The 20,557-nt window shown below is 44.1% G+C and overlaps 1 protein-coding gene across 1 annotated transcript; it reads left to right on the top strand.

Moving 5' to 3' along the window:
• Positions 1-2,935: 2,935 nt before the first annotated feature.
• LOC109910178 (rab11 family-interacting protein 1) lies at positions 2,936-20,046 on the top strand. Its single transcript, XM_031798417.1, has 6 exons — positions 2,936-3,676; positions 11,371-11,918; positions 12,172-12,793; positions 13,839-16,535; positions 17,498-17,642; positions 17,976-20,046. Exons 1-6 carry the CDS (start codon positions 3,294-3,296, stop codon positions 18,234-18,236), a joined length of 4,656 nt encoding a protein of 1,551 aa, XP_031654277.1. The 5' UTR covers positions 2,936-3,293; the 3' UTR covers positions 18,237-20,046.
• Positions 20,047-20,557: the final 511 nt, after the last annotated feature.

Below are 20,557 nucleotides of genomic sequence, written 5' to 3'. Positions count from 1 at the left end.
TCCGATTGTTTGGGGCATCCGGAAAAAGGCTTGTCCGGAGAAGACAAGGTGAGCGCTACCATCAGTCCTGTGTCATGCCAACAGCAAAGCATCCTGAGACCATTCATGTGTGGGGTTGCTTCTCCGCCAAGGGAGTAGGCTCACTCACAATTTTGCCTAAGAGCACAGCCATGAATAAAGAATGGTACCAACACATCCTCCGAGAGCAACTTCTCCCAACCATCCAGGAACAGTTTGGTGACGAACAATGCCTTTTCCAGCATGACGGAGCACCTTGCCATAAGGCAAAAGTGATAACTAAGTGGCTCGGGGAACAAAACATTGATATTTTGGGTCCATGGCCAGGAAACTCCCCAGACCTTAATCCCATTGAGAACGTGTGGTCAATCCTCAAGAGGCGGGTGGACAAACAAAAACCCACAAATTTTGACAAACTCCAAGCATTGATTATACAAGAATGGCTGCCATCAGTCAGGATGTGGCCCAGAAGTTAGTTGACAGCATGCCAGAGTGGATTGCAGAGGTCTTGAAAAAGAAGGGTCAATACTGCAAATATTGACTCTTTGCATCAACTTCATGTAATTGTCAATAAAAAGCCTTTGACACTAATGAAATGCTTGTAATTATACTTCAGTATTCCATAGTAACAGCTGACAAAAATATCTATAGACACTGAAGCAGCAAACTTTGTGAAAATTAATATTTGTGTCATTCTCAACTTTTGGCCACAACTGTACAGCTCAATTGTCAGTAGAAACCATTTGTTTTAGCAAGTCAGCCATATCAGCTATGTTTTCTAAAAAGGCAGTAAATGAGGCTGAATTAACTGTTTCGCTCTTAGACAAGGTGTCACGTTCTGACCATAGTTCTTGTGTGTTTTCCTTGTTTTAGTGTTGGTCAGGACGTGAGCTGGGTGGGCATTCTATGTTGTGTGTCTAGTTTGTTTCTGTGTTTGGCCTGATATGGTTCTCAATCAGAGGCAGGTGTTAGTCATTGTCTCTGATTGGGAACCATATTTAGGTAGCTTGTTTTGTGTTTGGGTTTGTGGGTGATTGTTTCCTGTCTTTGTGTTTTCTGCACCAGTTAGGACTGTTTCTGTTTTCACGTTTATTGTTTTGTATTCTGTTCATGTTGAGTTACCTCATTAAAATAACATGAACTCTAACCATGCTGCGTTTTGGTCTGCCTCTCCTTCCCAGGAAGAAAGCCGTTACACAAGGCTTCACTGATAGCGAAGTGTAGCGGTGGTAAGGATTCACTCCATGGTGCTGAAAAGAAGGCTCTGCTGTTGGGGCAGCTTTATGTAGGCCCTAACAGTTTCTAGGCACCACTTTTCACCGTTATAGTACAATTAATGTATTGTTTAGTGTTGTGGCTTTGCTGGCATGCATCTAACATTTTTGGGGAGGGTTTGCCCCACCAAGATTTACATGCTAAAATCCCCACTGCCCATATCCTGCATGTGTAGCCTGTGCATGCACACACAGAAAAGTATCGCTGGAGCCCAATCAAATGGAATTTAACGTTGCGGATGAAGTTTGGAATGGCACAATTTAATGTGTACAACCATCTAAAGACCTGCATTACTGTTTCTAAAAAGACGTTTTTGGAGAGTTAATGTTTTATCGGTGCACCTGCAACTGCAGAATGAGCATCAGGAAGTCTATTGCCGGTGGAGTGCATTTCTCAAAATGTAAGTGAAGTGAAATTGCTAAAAAAAAGTTTCTGTAAAGAGTTAACCTGTAAATGTTCAACATTTAGCTGGGTGAATAAAATCATTTTTATTTACATGTAGTAAATCCCCCCCCCCAAAAAAAACATATGCTGTATATTGAAACAATCAATTGTTGAATTTATTAATGAGGAATAATGTGAACATGTTCTATTGTCTATACATGTGTTTTGCTTACTGTATGTGTTTTGCCTGTACATGTTTGCCAATGGAAATGCATAAATAACATTGAAGGGTCTATGGAACTTCTGTATTTTACAAAGCAGGAACAAGTACATTTTTATTTATTTGACCTTTATTTAACCATCTTATTTTCAACAGTGGGTTAACTGCCTGTTCAGGGGCAGAACGACAGATTTGTACCTTGTCAGCTTGGGGGTTTGAACTTGCAACCTTCCGGTTACTAGTGCAACGCTCTAACCACTAGGCTACGCTGCCACCCCCAAATCACAGGGAGGAAGTTCTGAATCATTCCTGATGTGGGGATTGTGATAACTGCCATTTGGTGCATGAGTTGCATTGCATATCTAACTAATAATCAATTCCTCAAACAATACAATGAGCTGTCCATGTTACAATTAAGTACATGGCAGAGGTATTGCTTCAGTTTAACCAAATGGAATATAACGTTGCGGATAAAGTTCGGAATTACACAGTTTCATGTTTACAACATCTGTTAAACTCTAATCCTCCACAGACAGCCGCCCGCCCACCCCTCATCATCTGAACATATGACATGAGAAAGGCATGTTCGGCTACTGTTAATTGGATTAAAAAAACAAAAGTAAATAAAATATTTACATGATCACATAACTACTTGGCATCTTGATTCATTGTCAGAAGCAGTCAAAACTCAATTGTTAAGCACTTGTTTTCAATTTAGAACAGTTTCATTATGATAGGCTAATATTTAGCTGAGCCTACATTGCAGAGGGGCACTTCGTTGTCGCTTTCAACCAGACTATAACTTGAGTGGGTGGGTTGTATTATTTTGATTAGTCCCAGGCTACTATTATCCAATTGTTGCAATATTGACAAAGAAAAACGCATTGTGTTATTGCATGCGTGATGGTAACATAGTAGTATCATAATAATGTCACAGTAAGGCTTATGATAGGTCTATTGTTTTCCACCATCTTTTGGGGGGGAAGCGGGGGGGGGGGGGGGTCTATTTAATGTTGTGCTACCTATACCGTATGCGGACCTATTTTGTTAAGGAGGGCGGGCCGACAGTACATTGAGTTTTCGGACAGTAGACTAGTGATGAGGACTGACCAGCCTGCAGCGAGTAGCAAGTATTCTAATTAACAGATCGCACGCAGCTTTGAACATGGCATGCGAGCGCCGCAAGCGCGGGATAGCCTGCATATCCACAAAATGAAGTCTGAGACATACCGGAGCATTTTGGAGAAATTCTGCAGAGGTCCTGTGTCTGTTTGTGCTAGCAAACCGGTGGACACAGATGCAAGGGCGAGGCTACAAGAAGAAGAAGCGTCAAGGGACGGCTATTTTGGACTTTCTATGCAGTCTCGCTCCCCCAATCCATGCAACGTAATTTAAAATGATGTCCTTTATAGACTTAAATGATGACCAGAGGTGGGTGCCTACACATGTGAATGTAACTGTCCTTCGTGCAAGGGGTTTGCGGACTAAGGGCAAGCACGGGGGTAGCCGTTATGTTTACACAATCATTCAGGTCGGGAAGGAGAAATACACCACTGGTTTGGTCGAGAAGGCGGCTGTGCCAGAGTGGAATGAGGAATGCTGTTTCGAACTTCTACCCGGAATACTGGAGGATGGAGTTCGCAGTGCTTTTCCCTCAGGGAGCGGTGACTTGGTCCTCACCATTATGCACCGTGTGCTTATCGGACTTGACGTGTTTCTTGGTCAAGCAATCCTTCCTTTGGATAAAATATTTCAAGATGGAATGTGCCCGAGAGATGAGTAGGTTCCTCTCACTTACTAAGTTAATTTGCTAATGATGAACTTATTTCCACTGATTACATTGAAATGTAGGCTAAATGATAATAATATCACATCACTTTATAGGCTATTATGGCCATAGTAATTTGCGATGATTGACAGTAACATTAATAAGCCCAATCTGCTCAAGTATCTGTGCATTAGAGATGTCAACGATGACACATCATACTCATCATCTCTAATGCACAGATACTGGGGCAGGCCCAACTATGGAGAAGGGTGCAATTGCGGCCCGCAATTTGGGGTGCTCCTGCATGCATGTCGGCATTCCTGCATCTGCTGGAACCTGTCTTTATACTTCTTATTGGTCAAATTTGAAATTACAACAGGTGGGAGGTGTGGTTTCTCCAGTACGGAAGGTGGCGTTAATGCACAATAACATTGGATGCCAGCCGCCGATAAAACCCACAGGTACTGTTTTCCTGCAGTTATGTTAATGACGGCAAGGGCAGTTGTTCAGCAGGCGGGAGCGAAGGGCGCTGTGTGCCATCTTAGCCAGCTAGTCCTAAGGAGGATTCTGGTACACAGCAGGCTGGGGTGGCACAGTGGGCTGGCTAGCTAACTATCAAGATATCAACACCGTGTGCTAGCTAACTATCAAGCTAGCTAGCCTGCTGTGCTAGCGGGAGGATGATGATCGCCCCTGCCTGTCGGCATGGTTTTTTCTGTGACACCCCGCATGTCGGGGGAGGGGAGCGAAACAGGCCTCACAAGCTCACAGAACGGGACCGGAAAGTGTTGAATCGCATAGCGTGTAAAAATCATCCGTCCTCGGTTGCAACACTCATTACCGGGTTCCAAACTGCCTCTGGAAGCAAAGTCAGTACAAGAACTGTTCTAGTCGGGAGATTCATGAAATGGTTTCCATGGTTGAGCAGCCGCACACAAGCCTAAAATCACCATGCGCAATGCCAAGCTTCGGCTGGAGTGGTGTAAAGCTCGCCGCCATTGGACTCTGGAGCAGTAGAAACGCATTCTCTGGAGTGGTGAATCACGCTTCACCATTTGGCAGTCCAACAGACTAATCTGGGTTTGGCGGATGCCAGGAAAACACTACCTGCAACAATGTGTAGGGTCAACTGTAAAGTTTGGTGGAGGACGAATAATGATCTGGAGCTGCTTTTCATGGTTCAGGCTAGGCCCCTTAGTTCCAGTGAAGGAAAATCTTAATGATATGGCATACAATTACATTCTATACAATTCTGTGCTTCCAACTTTGTGGCAACAGTTTGGGGAAGCCCTTTCCTATTTCAGCATGACAAATCCCCCGTGCACAAAGCGAGGACCATACAGAAATGGTTTGTTGAGATCGGTGTGGAAGAACTTAACTGGCCTGCGCAGAGCCCTGACCTCAACCCCATTGAACACCTTTCAGATTAATTGGAACGCCGATTGCGAGCCAGACCTAATCGCCCAACATCAGTGCCCAACCTAACTAATGCTCATGTGGCTGAATGGAAGTTCCCGCAGCAATGTTCCAACATCTAGAGGCTGTTACAACATCAATGTGGGGACCATATTAAATGCCCATGATTTTGGAATGAGATGTTTGACTTGCAAGTGTCCACATACTTTTGGCCATGTAGTGTATGTAGATATCTTTGTTAGCAAAAATACAACATTTACCACAGTCCAAAATTATAAGCTTTATATAGCCTATCAAAGTAATAAGACCAGATATTTTAATATATTTAACTTTGACTATATTTCACTGCTTCGCTTAAGTAAAGAGAATTTAGCAGTACATCCAACCAGGGCTCGCAACTAACTTTTGTCCTACCGTCCCGGTACATCATGGAAGAGCAATGTCAACTGTCCCAAACTGAACTTGAACTGTCCCAAAATTAATATATATATATATATATATTTAATGTTTTGATATGCCAACATGGGTCTAGATCATTTGCAATGCTTTTAAAGTAATTAATGTATTTTTCTAAGACCGATACAGAAAGTCTATATTACATCAACTTAATTTCTTAAGAAAAAAGAGTTTAGCATCTTAATGGAAACAGACAAACATCCATTATATTATTAATAATTATAATGTATTAATTGAACATTTTAACCACATGTATACAATATAGTTAAGAGAGAACAATGTTATTGTGAACTGGTTACTGAAGAAATGTAAGTTAGAGACATTCCATCACCAGCTGCCCCATTAAACATTATAACACAACAATATACAATAAAGAACGTGTGTGTTCCCCGGCCTTCACGTTCTCTGCTTCACACTCCCTCTTCAGTTACTGATGAATGTTCGCCTTAACCTTAACCCACTTGCTAACAGCCAGGGTCTAAAATGTACTTTTTGGTACACTGGCCACTATGGCAGGTAGATTAAAAAATCAACAGTGCTTCTAAAAATGAATCTGTCTTCACATGCGCACGCACAGCCTCGGCAGTGTTGCAGCGGGAGACAGAAATATTTAGCACATTTTACAGTGTGCATTTGGTTCAGGTCAGGGAGATACAACCATATTCTCTAGAATATTATAGTATCTAGCCATAGCCGTCAGACAATGCAAATGCCACAGCAACTCCTGGCACACGCAACCTCAGCTCCTAAATGTCACATAAACTCCCTGCAACCTCAGCTCCCAAATGCCACAGCAACTCCCGGCACACGTAACCTCAGCTCCTAAATGTCATATAAACCCCCTGCAACCTCAGCTCCTAAATGCCACAGCAACTCTTGCCACACGTAACCTCAGCTCCTAAATGCCATATAAACTCCCTGCAACCTCAGCTCCTAAATGCCACATAAACTCCCGGCACACACAACCTCAGCTCCTAAATGCCACAGCAACTCCCGGCACACACAACCTCAGCTCCTAAATGACACAGCAACTCCCGGCACACACAACCTCAGCTCCTAAATGCCACAGCAACTCCCGGCACACGCAACCTCAGCTCCTAAATGCCACATAAACTCCCTGCAACCTCAGCTCCTAAATGTCACAGCAACTCCCGGCACACACAACCTCAGCTCCTAAATGCCACATAAACTCCCTATAACCTCAGCTCCTAAATGTCACAGCAACTCCCGGCACACACAACCTCAGCTCCTGAATGCCACATAAACTCCCTGCAACCTCAGCTCCTAAATGTCACAGCAACTCCCGGCACACACAACCTCAGCTCCTGAATGCCACATAAACTCCCTGCAACCTCAGCTCCTAAATGTCACAGCAACTCCCGGCACACGTAACCTCAGCTCCTAAATGCCATATAAACTCCCTGCAACCTCAGCTCCTAAATGCCACATAAACTCCCTGCAACCTCAGCTCCTAAATGTCACAGCAACTCCCGGCACACGTAACCTCAGCTCCTAAATGCCATATAAACTCCCTGCAACCTCAGCTCCTAAATGCCACACAAACTCCCTGCAACCTCAGCTCCTAAATGCCACAGCAACTCCCAGCACACGAAACCTCCGCTCTGAACAGGCAACCTCTGCTCCGGGCCGGCGGTCCACAGACCGGTTGGGAGAGAGTCAAATGTGTATTTTGAAAGAGCTATTTGCCCATAATTGGAATGATATTTTAATCTTATACATTTCCATAACCTAAATAATAACATATACGATGCCTAGCAAACCATATCATTGTTTGAAACCTGGACTTCTTCCATAGCCTATTTTACCATGCTTTTGACAGCCTACAGACAAAATCCTACCATAGAAAAAAAGCTAAGATTTCCTAATATGCCATTTGAAAACAGCAGTTTTCTTCTACTGCCCAAAGGCAGTATGGCACAATCATATTGTTACATCTTCAGATATTCCCTCTTTCTAAGTTTCTACCAATAGGCTGTATATCATTATAAAAAATGCTTTTATCAGGTGCGCGCTTGAGAATGCCATTTTCCTGTAATAGCATTTTGGAACATTCACGCATATGGCCGAGACGAGTGAACACATTGCTGCGCTTGTATTGTAAATTATTCATTGTTTTATTAACTTTTAAGCTAAATGTTGTGATCTGTTTTATCAGCCTTGTCTTTGTGTTTAAACATTTTAGTATGGAATCACTCTTGTATGCATTTTGTATTCTTCTGGCCTACTGTCCTGCAACTGTCCCAAAGTCTGTTTTGAACCTTCCAAGGCATATTTTTTATCGTCCCCAGGATGACGGGACACCATTAATTTCGAGCCTGGCGTCCAACCAGCCTCACAACCACAGACCATGTATATGGCTTAGTGTGGGCAAGCTGTTTGCTGATGTCAAGGTTGTGAACAGAGTGCACCATGATGGCGGTGGGGTTATGGCAGGGAAGGACTGGGAGTAAAAAACAGCCCTGGACTTTTATCCAGACCGGCCCACCAGAACTGGCCCTGTATACTCCACACAGCCACCCTGCTAATGCATGCATGTTCACACACGACCCCCCCCTAATACAACCACCTAGCTGCATCCCAACCATTAATCACTATTGCAGTACTATAAAAAGGCTGCAGAACACACACACACAAACGCTGCACATTGTTATAAAACGTCTATAGAACACACACTGAATTTGTCATGATTGAACTACCTCACATCATGAAGCCTAGAGTGAAAAAGAGATTCTAAAATATCCACAATACTCACTGAAACACAGAACTGTCTAACTGCTGCTCAGGGTCTGCTGGCTGACTTTAAATCATGGGAGTACACCTTCTAAAAAACAATGGTTGAACACCTCTCCAAACATAGAACGTAACCTGTAAAGAGACCAGCACAAGCCATCATGAGTCATGATTGAACTACATCACAGTATCTGAAGCCTAGAGTTAAAAAGAGATGCTATAATATTCACAATACTCACTGAAATATAGAACTGTCTAACTGCTGCTCAGGATCTGCTGGCTGGCTTCACTCAGTCAAAGTACTGGACAGCAATATTAGGCAGGAAAAAGAGACATTAGAAATGTAGGAGTAAAATAATGGTAAGTAAGCAAGTTATAGGAAATATGTTGCAACTACCTTATTGGAGGAACAATTTTCTCAACAGCTGGCTTTTCTCTGCAACTCTATGGATCACCATGTCAGTATCCAGGGCCATTAGGATGTCCTCCTCAGTAACCATGTCAGTATCCAGGGCCATTAGGATGTCATCCTTGGTAACCATGTCAGTATCCAGGGCCATTAGGATGTCCTCCTCAGTAACCATGTCAGTATCCACGGCCATTAGGATGTCCTTCTCTGTAACCATGTCAGTATCCAGGGCCATTAGGATGTCCTCCTCAGTAACCATGTCAGTATCCAGGGCCATTAGGATGTCCTCCTCAGTAACCATGTCAGTATCCACGGCCATTAGGATGTCCTTCTCTGTAACCATGTCAGTATCCAGGGCCATTAGGATGTCCTCCTCAGTAACCATGTCAGTATCCAGGGCCATTAGGATGTCCTCCTCAGTAACCATGTCAGTATCCAGGGCCATTAGGATGTCCTCCTCAGTAACCATGTCAGTATCCAGGGCCATTAGGATGTCCTTCTCTGTAACCATGTCAGTATCCAGGGCCATTAGGATGTCCTCCTCGGTAACCATGTCAGTATCCAGGGCCATTAGGATGTCATCCTTGGTAACCATGTCAGTATCCAGGGCCATTAGGATGTCCACCTCAGTAACCATGTCATTATCCAGGGCCATTAGGATGTCCTTCTCAGTAACCATGTCAGTATCCAGGGCCATCAGGATGTCCTTCTCAGTAACCATGTCAGTATCCAGGGCCATTAGGATGTCCTCCTCAGTAACCCTGTCAGTATCCAGGGCCATTAGGATGTCCTCCTCAGTAACCATGTCAGTATCCAGGACCATTAGGATGTCCTCCTCGGTAACCATGACAGTATCCAGGGCCATTAGGATGTCCTTCTCAGTAACCATGTCAGTATCCAGGAACATTAGGATGTCCTTCTCAGTAACCATGTCAGTATCCAGGGCCATTAGGATGTCGTCCTCAGTAACAATGTCAGTATCCAGGGCCATTAGGATGTCCTCCTCATTAACCATGTCAGTATCCAGGACCATTAGGATGTCCTCCTCGGTAACCATGACAGTATCCAGGGCCATTAGGATGTCCTCCTCGGTAACCATGACAGTATCCACGGCCATTAGGATGTCCTTCTCTGTAACCATGTCAGTATCCAGGGCCATTAGGATGTCCTCCTCAGTAACCATGTCAGTATCCAGGGCCATTAGGATGTCCTCCTCAGTATCCAGGGCCATTAGGATGTCCTCCTCAGTAACCATGTCAGTATCCAGGGCCATTAGGATGTCCTCCTCGGTGGCCATCAGCATGAAGGCCTCTAGGTGTTCTTGTGAGAGAGTGCTCCTGAGTCTACTCTTGATATACTTTAAGGTAGAGAAACTTACCGCAGAAGCTACCTGGGTAACTGAGAGGGTGAGTAGGAACTTGTATCCAAGGGCAAGGATATGGTATACATCAGTCAGCAGGTTGTACCGTCTCAGCATCTGGTAACAACACAATCAAAATTCTTTGCAGGATTCTTCATTTCGGCCTCATCTTCATTTCCACCAGGGCCATCCTCCACTGTCCTTGTATTCCTCCAATACTGAACTTTTCAGTATTTTCCACTTTGCAGCGAGGCTTCTCAGCTCACATTACAAATTGTCAACAGTTGCTCGCTTATCAAATCGAAGCGAACATTTGCTGAGATCTTGAAGGGCTGTCTCTGGAAGACCATTGGATGTTATTTGGGAGATGTTTCTAAGGTTCAGAAGGGCTAGGTCAGCATAGAGTGCCACGAGACATAAATCGCCTGTGGATACTATCTGTGACTGTATCTATAATTTGATTGTGGACTTGAACTTTATAGACATTCTCTGACTCTGTCAAAGCTTCATCTTGAGCCATCTCTCCAGACATGATTTTCTTCTTTCTTGCCCTATTCTGTGGCAGAGTGGCTTCCACCTCCTCCAGCTCTGTGTCCTCATCCTGTTCTTTGATCTTCTTATTTGCAAACTGAACAAATGTGTCTGTAGCTGCCTTAATGGTCTCTTGACATGCCTTTCAGGGTTTCCTGTTTAGCCACAACCATTCGATGGGCAGACAGGATGTCCATCCAACTTGTTTGCAGGTATTTGGACAGTGGTGACGTGTTCTCAAATATCCAAAGAAATATTTGAGCTGTCAGTATCGTCTCATACCTGAGAAGTGCCTCAGTAAGTAGGTTGATACATGATTTCGCCTGGCCCAGAAAAAGTTGAGTTGCGTCTGGACACCCGTTGGCCCTCTATGATAGGCTCCAGGGGAGTTCACATTTAAAAAGTGAAATAAATCTTCAGATGTCTGACAGGCAGACAGCTGTGCCTATATTATCCCCCGCTGTACCAAACTAAATGCTAGACTGGAAGCAAGGGTAAATAATGTGAAAGTTGAGATAAATGCAAGAGATGATTCGGACAGCAACATGAATATGATAGTCTTATGGAGGCGCAGTGATAATTTGAGATGGAACTGTTAACAGGCATGGTGTGCCTGTGTCGGCCAATACAGCACAGCTTAGAATGCCGCTCATCCAATCAGCATTCGGGATCCAAACAACACGTTTTATAATATAAAATATGTGTTTAAGTTGCATGAAAATGCATGTGTGGAGCGCTGGGGATGGTTGATGCCTTACAGTCTCCTCTCACTGTGGGTCCAGATGGCTCAAACTCAACTCCAAGGCCGGCCGGAAGGAGAAGGAGCGCGGCGAGATCCAGGTGACGGTCCAGTTCACCCGCAACAACCTGACAGCCAGCATGTTCGACCTAACCATGAAGGACAAGCCACGGTCTGCCTTCGGCAAACTTAAGGACCGTGTGACGGGGAGGAAGATCGGCGACATGGAGTCCTCATCAGCCATCGTGCCGGGACGCTTCGCCGCCCTGTCAGGTTCCCTAGGAAAACCATTCCGAGAGGGGGACCGAGGGGAAGGGGGAGAGGACCCCGTGGAGGTAGCCGAGGAGAAGCAGAGCAAGGTGAAGGATTTCTTCAAGGGGAAGGGAAAGCTGAGGAGTTCGTCCGACACAAGGTCGTGTTCGTCGCTGGCCTCAGAGAGCAGCATGTTGTCCTTGACCAGTGAGAGGCCCTGTCCCCCTCCTCTGGACCTAGGCATCCTGGTGGACCCTTCCAGTCCCCCCAGCTCCCCCATCTACAGCAACAAGGTCAAAGTTGACACCCACCACAGAGACACAGACCTAGCTAAAAAAGGTAAGCATGTAGATTTCCTCTGTCCAAGTGTTTCATTTTCATTAGAAATTGCCCTGTTTGTCTGTAATATGCAATGACCTGTATTTAGATTATATTCTGACAGAATCTTTACCAGACACAAAAAAGCATGTATTGTATCTAAAGGATCTAGCAAGCTTATGCATTTTAATTAATTGTTTTGGAAGAGAGTTTATTATTAAGGCCGATCCATTTCAGGCCAATACTTTGACCCCCTTTCTTTCCCCCCAAATAGTGCTCAACAACACACAATCTTCCCCAAAGATTCTGACTCACAATCGATCCCTCAGCGACGAGGCAAGTAGGATCACCACTACTGCCGTTCCCCAGCCCTGTCCTGCAGTGGAATCCCTCAAAGGTCAGGGTATGACTCCCTCCCAATCCCCTCTGTGCATCAACGGAAGCCACATCTACGGATCCGAACCAGTGGGTCCCAAGGGCTCAGGCACCCTCCCATCCAAGCTGGTCCTCCTTGAGAAGTGCTCCCCCCTCTCTTGTTCGCTGCAGAACCTCACAAAGCAGAGCGAGGACAATGGTTCAGCCGGTGAGGGACGGCGCTGGTCCTTCGACAAGGTGAATAAGGAAGATGAGTACGTGGAGAAGGAGGCCGAACCTCATGTCTCCCAGGTTCAAAGCGCACAGGTAGGGGGTCGTCCTGTGCTGGCAGCTGCCTCAATGCTGTCTTCCACCACCACGGTGGACTCAGCAGACAAAAGGAAAAAGCTCAGAAAGTCGTTATTCTCCGGAGGGAAGAGTGATTCTCTACCTGCCAAGTTGGCGCCGAGCCAGGGTTGTCCTCTCACCGAGGGGAGACTGCGAGGCTGGTTTGGCTCCAGTGATTCCCAGAACAAGCCAAGGTGAGTGGAGGGTCATTTCAGATGTCTCCACACTCCAGGGCTTCATACAGTTTTGCCTTCCATCAAAAGCACACAGACATCTACATCTTGGAAGGTTCGGATTTCCTTGTGTTCAGTGTTTATGCTGCCCCTTGTTCCTTTCAAATGGAAATGTGGCCAGTTCATCTACCATTTCAAATCAATCAAATGTATTTTATAAAGCCCTTTTTACATCAGCAGTTGTCACAAAGTGCTGCAATCTCATATCACCTCATGTAAGGCACAACATGTTAAGGTTCATACTGTACTATTAACACAGGATAATAGTCGACATCTAGGCCATTTGTATAAGAATATATGTAACGTTACTGTCCTTTGAATCAGAGGAAATCAAAGACAAAGGCCATGTGACGAGTTGAAAAGGAAATAATGGCATATACAGTATATTTCACTCTTAACCTTACTTGGGGTCAGATACTGTATACAGAGAAAGATCTACCTGCACTTTAAGCTTTAGGTTTGGTATGTTGTGGAACATCTGGGCCAGTATTCATAAAGCATATCAGAATAGGAGTGCTGATCTAGGATCAGATGTCCATGTAACCTTATTCATTATGATCTAAAAGTCCAAACTGATCCTAGATTAGTACTTTACTCTGTGATGCTTTATGAATACTGGCCCAATACACTAATCATCTGTTTTTGCTATTAAATTATCTGCAGTATTACTGTTTCTATTACTGTTCCAAATGTAGTACATCTTGCATTTTTGCTCTTCACCTTGCTTCAGTAATTTGCTAAATGTTATTTTGCTTTTTGTAGTACACTCTTGTTGCTGTTTTCCATAACACATTATTGTTTGCATTTTTTGGCAATTGTAGCATATTCACATATGAAAATATTTGAAGCTAGTCCTCAAATAGACAGTAGTTGGCATGAGATGCTTCTTCTCTTTAGACATCTGGGTTTCCTTTTTCTATGTGTGTTAGAAAATGGCACCCATATTTTGAATGGGTCAGCTTGCACAGAATTAACAAAGAGGACTGCTTGTGCCTTCCCTCCACAGGCTGGAAGTTTCTTCTAAGGTAGAAAGCGACTCAGACACCCCTCCTCCCCTCCCCCCTCGCTCCCCCATTCCCACCCAGTGCTCTTCTTCCACTGGCCGTGCCTCACCCGACAGTGGCCATCCCACTAACACCTTCACCCCCTCTCTGACACCCAACCCCATCTCTCCCTCCAACCCCTTCCTCCCGTGTCTGCAGTGTAACCCCTTTTTTGAGGACCTCATAACCGAAGAGGCCCAGAGGTCCCCCCCTTGCGCCACCTGCTCCCCCTGTCATTCCACAGCTTTGCCTTGCATCCCCAGTACCGCCCACGATGTCGCAGTGCCAAAGAAAATGGCCGCCATACGGCGCGAGCGGCCCAGGCCTGTAGCCAGGCAGACATCCCTCCCTGCCTTACTCCCGAGAGCGGTGACTGCCAGCCCCCCGAATCCGTTCACCTCTCGCTCCATATCAGAGAGCTTGGGAAGAGAATGCGACGAGTCCTTTGACGCCTTTGCGTCCAGCAGGCTGAATTCGCCAAAGAGCTCTCCTACCAATCACCCTTCGAATACAACCTCGTGGCAAGCTCAAATAAGAAGCACTCCTCCACATAAGGGTAACACTATTCCACCCATTGAGGAGATGCGGATGAGTGAAGAAGAAGCAGAGCCTCCACCGTTGCCTCCACGGAGGCCCATAACAAGACCTTTGGTAAACAAGAGATCTTCTGACAGCTGGTTGCACAGGGGTCAGGAGCTGGCTGTGCAGAAAGAGGCCTGTCTCCTGTCACAAACGGGTGCAGCTTCCCTGCAGCACACAAGAGAAGGCGGGCACAAGAGATGCACACCAAGTCCCCACCTGTACCCAAGCTTAGGCAAAGACCTTCTCGTCAGCAGTGACATGTCGGACTTTCATACCGAACACTCACAGCATTATGCTAATATTTCTCCAGAGTCTCCATCTCCATTCAAGTCTGAAGATGACTTCAAGAAGTTTGACTATGAACCATTGCGAGATGAAGATGATAGCTGTAAATGTATGTTTACTGAGCAGGACTTATGGCCAGATGCAACAGAAAACAATCTAGACCCGAATGTAAAGGATTCGATAATATTGTTAGCCTCAGAGGATACCACGGACACCAGTCCCACTGTTAGAGAAGACGCCATTGTAAAGAACACTTCACATTCTGAAATCAAAGCCTTATCTCTACCAGTAATGCTTCTTGATAGTGAAATGACTGTTGCCGACCTACTGTATATGTCTTCCCCAAAACACTCTAAATCCAGTCTTAAGACGCTTGACATTTCGTCAATTACACCAGACCCAACAATGGAATTATTCTCAATTCACCCAGATAAGCCTACCAAGTCCAGAAACATCCATCATGAATCGCCTCCCCTAACCTTGGAAGATCTAAATAAAAATCTAAGTAACTCTGATTTTAGTTTTATTGACTCTGCTTCTGATGCTTCCCCATCTCCATCTGAAATGATGACAGTGCATACCCTCAAAAGTTTAGGTGGCATTTTTCCTCAACCTCCACAAGTTACTCACATAGCATCTTCTGCTCATGATATACGGCTATCTGCAGAGGATATGCTAACTTTTCAGAAGCCTAGTACTATAGACGTCAACTCTGCCCTAAAAGCAAATTTACCAGAAGCCTCGCTTTGTCAAAACAATTGGCAAGATGGAGGTTGTGAATTGAACACATCAGGCAGAGATCCTGCAAGCAATAAGAACAATAGCATTTTTATTCCTAACAGTCTTAACATTGAGTCTGAAGACATCACTAGAGACACTGTAGATATAAAACACACACAATCTCCACTGAATAGAAAAGGCAACATTTATAAATCAAAGATAGACAGTTCAATAGTAGACCCTTCATGTCACATTAGAACTTCTCCAGTTTCTCCACAGATTGGAATGCAACAGGAAGTTGTACGCAATAAACAGGAAGTGAGTCAGCCTCTGGTCAAACGAACCAAGCCTGTCAATGAGTCTTCACCAAGGGGTGCTAGTTCACACAGAAGTCTCAAGGGAATGATACGAGAGCTCTACGGCAACGGTGGTGCAAATAGCCCTGGCAAAGTATTGCGTGAGAGCCCTCTTCACCAATCACTGTCTCCTGGGCATGTACTCACAGAGAGCATTGAAGTACCCTTCTCATATCAACCCACCAAATCAAAATTTTCCTCACCTTTGTCACCAGATAGAGAGACAACGTTCAAGGCAGCTAAATTATTTGTTTCCTTGCAAAAAACAAACACAAATAGTTCCACTCAGTCAATTACAAAAGAAAACTGCTTAACGGAACGTTCCCCATCCAAACAAAACGGGACCATCAGCTTCGAAGACCTCCATGCCAAAGTAGCCCCAAACGTCAGAAGCCCCATGAGTGCCAGGTTAAGGCCTGGTGTCTCTCTGCATGCTTCCAGTCCCTCCTCTGTGGCCCCCTCCCTGGTGACTGAAACTAATGCCCAGGCTAAGCTACTCCCCACCCCCGGGCCCTCCTCCATACATCACCCCCCAATCTTGAGACCCAGCACCGGAGCCAATGCCACCTTGGCTATTGCCCCCTACACCTCTTCCTCCTTCTCCTCCTCCTCCTCTTCTACCTCCTCCACCACTGTCCAGCCCCTGGTCGATGCACGGCACACACTTTTACCTGAGGAGACCCAGCCAGCTAGCAGCCTGCCCCGACAAGAGAGCAGGTGAGACTTCTCCTCACACTTAAGCTCTGCAGAGTGTAGCCACTTGACCTATCAGGTTGGGTTGCCAGGTTGTAGTCAACAATGGGATGCAATAATTAGAAATAGTTAGACATAGCACACCTGCTAGCTGTTTATAAGCCATAGCTTGAAAACCTGAACCTACATATTGTTAGACTGTATTCTCATTCTTCCAAACAAAACTAATATTTTCAGTTCCTTTTATTTAATCTATTCAAGTAGCTTCCTTAAGAGGAAGTTCTCTTAATGAATCAGTATATATCCCCTACCAGTACCACCTACCCATGCAAACCCATTGGTTGCTACGGTTTTGTAAATGGCTTAATCTTTTACGTTGCTCATCTCACTTCTGTGTAATTAACTTGTGTCATACATTTGTGTTGCTGACTGTCCCATCACATCTAGGAGTCCACATCCACAATCAAAGTCACCACAATGAAAATCTCAGCCTTATCTTGATGATTTAAACAACTGCTTCAGCTGTCTGCTGAAATTTTGACCATCTGTAAATGAAAGCAAAATGGAAGTGCCTTCCTTCACTCTCATTAGGTATAGGGTGACGTTTCCTCAAGATGCTGATCTTGGGTCAATTTGCGTTTTCCCACTAAGGTAGCTGATCCAAGATCTGTACCTAAGGAAACTTCACCCTGGAGCCTGTCATTCCTGCTGAGGGATACCGGCTTTGTGCTATACTAAAATCAGACAACATAAGCTCTTTTTATGCTCTCTTGCTGAAACCTGTTGCTGAACAGATTTTGTTGTTTTGTAGAGATATATACAGTAAATTCTAAATCCAGGCTGGTGCATTGTTATGAATTTTACCATATACTATGTAATGCCAGTGCCTCACATTGTACTGTACTATATATTGATTTGCATGTGAAAAGTGTTATGTACACATAATCCAATGCAGTGAACCTTTGATGGTGATGTTTTCTTTGCAGACCCCACCCAGTGAAGCCCTTGACCACCACAGCCAGTCAGGGGGAGAAGAAAGAGGGCCGGTCATTTCTAGAGAAGCTCAAGTCTTCCATCCACTCAGGCCTCGCCGCCAAGCAGACACTGGCTGAGGCTGAGAATGAGATTGAGGTATAAAAGAGTCCATGAATTCACATAATTAATGACTTTCCAACCAAAACGTTGGAAATAACTGGGCAGTTCAAAATTCAGTGGAAAAGTTGTTGGTCATGTATGGCTGACTCTGTAAAACAATACATTTCACTGCACCTATCCGGTGTATGTGACAATAAAATGTCTTCTGACAGAAATAGATTTTTATCAATTGAGTACCTCCTCTTGTTAATCTGTGTTTTCCCATTTTATGTAACAGATCCAGTCTTGTCAGATCAGTGATTACTTCAAGATAGGAATGAAGGATGTATTCTCAAAGTATTCTGACAGGGCCTGTGTTTGTCTTCTCAGGAATCATTAACGGACAGGTCTGCCCAGTACGAGCAGCTGACCAAAATGGAGCTGATCTCCCTTCTGCTGCAGCAGCAGATGGATATGGAGAACCAGAAGGCGGCCTCAGAACAGCAGGCGGTGCCGCTTAAGAAACACGAGGCGGAGATGAAGAAGATCAAGGCGCAGGTGCGCGACCTGGAGGACTACATTGACAGGCTGCTGGTGCAGATCATGGAGCAGACACCCACACTCCTTCAAGTGCGCTCCCGACACAAGTGACCGCTAGTGCTAGTATAATATAGTATAATATAGGGCTATGGTCAACATCAAACCCTAGTCCCAGAGAGCTACTAGGAGGAGCAGAGTCTTGGTCCAGCTCAGTCCCTGATTAGGTCTTGATGGTTAGTTGTTTAGCTGAACCAGAAGTTATAGTGCAGGGCTGAAACAAAAGCCTACACATCCAAGTAGTTCTTTTCGGACCAGGGTTGGTGATCACTTCTCCAGGGGCAGGTGTAGTTCAACACATCCCTAAGCAAAAAGTAAATCTCACAACCATCCAGGTTTCACTGCTGATACCCTGCCTCGTTGATAAAAGACACAATATTGCCCACTGTGCATGCTTGCTATAGCTCAAATGTCAGGCTGCAAGTACTAATCAGAAACTGTAGTCATAGCAAATGTTACTGGTCACTTTACACTTGCTACTTAGTATAATGAAAGTGGCACAGCTTTTGTCAAATGTACTGCATTAGAATTATTATACATGTGCATTGTTGAAGAATACAGAAAATTTAATATTCAGTGGTATAAATTGTTCTTACTTGATATGACATTGCCTCAAATTCAGAAAAACATGTAAGTGTCTGAATTAGTTTGATATGGACCCAAATGATCTTCATCATGGTAAATACTGTAATTATTTGCCATAAGACACAACCGACTCAAAAACAGACCGACTCGAGGAGAATTCCACTGAATTTCAATTTGTTTACATGGGGAAAGGTGAACTTGAGCTAGTGTCATATTTAGTAAATAATGATATATTTTTTTTACTCTTCATGGATGAAGTGTGTGCAAAGAATAAATTAATAAATGTTAATGTGGTAAGATAGGTATTACAATGAATTCAAAGGCATTTATTTATCATTTTTAAGTTATATTTTCACGTTTTGGTTTGGATTTGCAAAGCGAATGTATATAATTATGTATATTGGTTTGTTTATATAATTTTTGTAATGACATTGCCTGTATTATTTAGTATAGTACTTAAACTCCCACACAACTAGAAATCCACTTTTTCGAGCTGAAAGACAATGGCCAGGGCTTACGCATGACATTGCACAACGATGTAAGTCAATAAGTAATCGTTTTAATCAAAGGATGATATATTTGGGCTTGAAGTGACGAAACCGACCTGCCCCCTCGTGCAAATTCATGCCAATTAATTATTATTTTTTACAATTCTTCAAGCTCTGTCAAGTTGGTTTTTGATCATTGCTAGACAGCCATTTTCAACTCTTGCCATAGATTTCAAGCTAATTTAAGTCAACACTGTAACAAGGCCACACAGGAACAATCAATGTTGTCTTGGTAAGCAAATGCAGTGTACATTGGGCCTTGTGTTTTAGGTTATTGTCCTGCTGCAAGGCAAATTTGTCTCCCAGTCTCTGTTGGAAAGCAGACGGAACCAGGTTTTCCTCTAAGATTTTGCCTGTGCTTAGCGCTATTCCATTTATTTGTATCCTAAAAACTCCCTAGTCCTAGCCGATGACAAGCATACCTATAACATGATGCAGCCACCACCATGCTTGACAATATGAAGAGTGGTACTGAGTGATGTGTTGGATTTGCCCCTAACATAATGCTTTGTATTCAGGACAAAGTTACTTTCTTTGCAACATGTTTTTGCAGTTTTACTTTAGTGACTTATTGCAAACAGGATGCATGTTTTTGAATATTTGTATTCTGTACAGGCTTCCTTCTTTTCACTCTGTTAATTAAGTTAGCATTGTGGAGTAGCTACAGTGTTGTTGATCCATCCTCAGTTTTCTCCTATCACAGCCATTAAACTCTAACTGTTTAAAAGTCACCATTGGCCTCATGGTGAAATCCCTGAGCTGTTTCCTTACTTATCGCTGCCTCAATTTATGGAATATGCCAAAACTTTGGAGATAACAATAGATGCAGGGCTGCCAATCTTTGAAGAAAGCTTGGAGTGAGATTTGCTATGTGAATTTCATTGCCCCCTGGCACAACCCCCAGATGGGGGACTAATTTCCACATATTTTGACATGGCTTAGGCCTATGACCAGGGTGGAAAATGTTATAATAAAAACCACAGGTCAGGTGTATTTAGGATGCTTAGAACATTAAATGAACACTCATAATTCGACTACTTTGTTGCTTACTAAATTGAAAGTATGCTAATATTTTTTTAAATATATTTTTAGGTGGTTTTACACTTTAAATGCTAGAAACAGTGAGAATGTTAGAAGCAGGGATTGATCCCTGTTCTCAGGTGGAAAGTTGTATGAGACACGTGCTGGGGGGTGTTACCGCTACAAGGCTCTGCACAGGAAAAGTTCATATTAATGGTTGAT

The sequence above is a fragment of the Oncorhynchus kisutch genome, linkage group LG19, assembly GCF_002021735.2.
Source record: "Oncorhynchus kisutch isolate 150728-3 linkage group LG19, Okis_V2, whole genome shotgun sequence".
In the NCBI taxonomy this organism is placed as follows: domain Eukaryota; kingdom Metazoa; phylum Chordata; class Actinopteri; order Salmoniformes; family Salmonidae; genus Oncorhynchus; species Oncorhynchus kisutch.
Note: the sequence above shows the minus strand (reverse complement) of the source record. Positions and strands in the feature narration are given on the sequence as shown.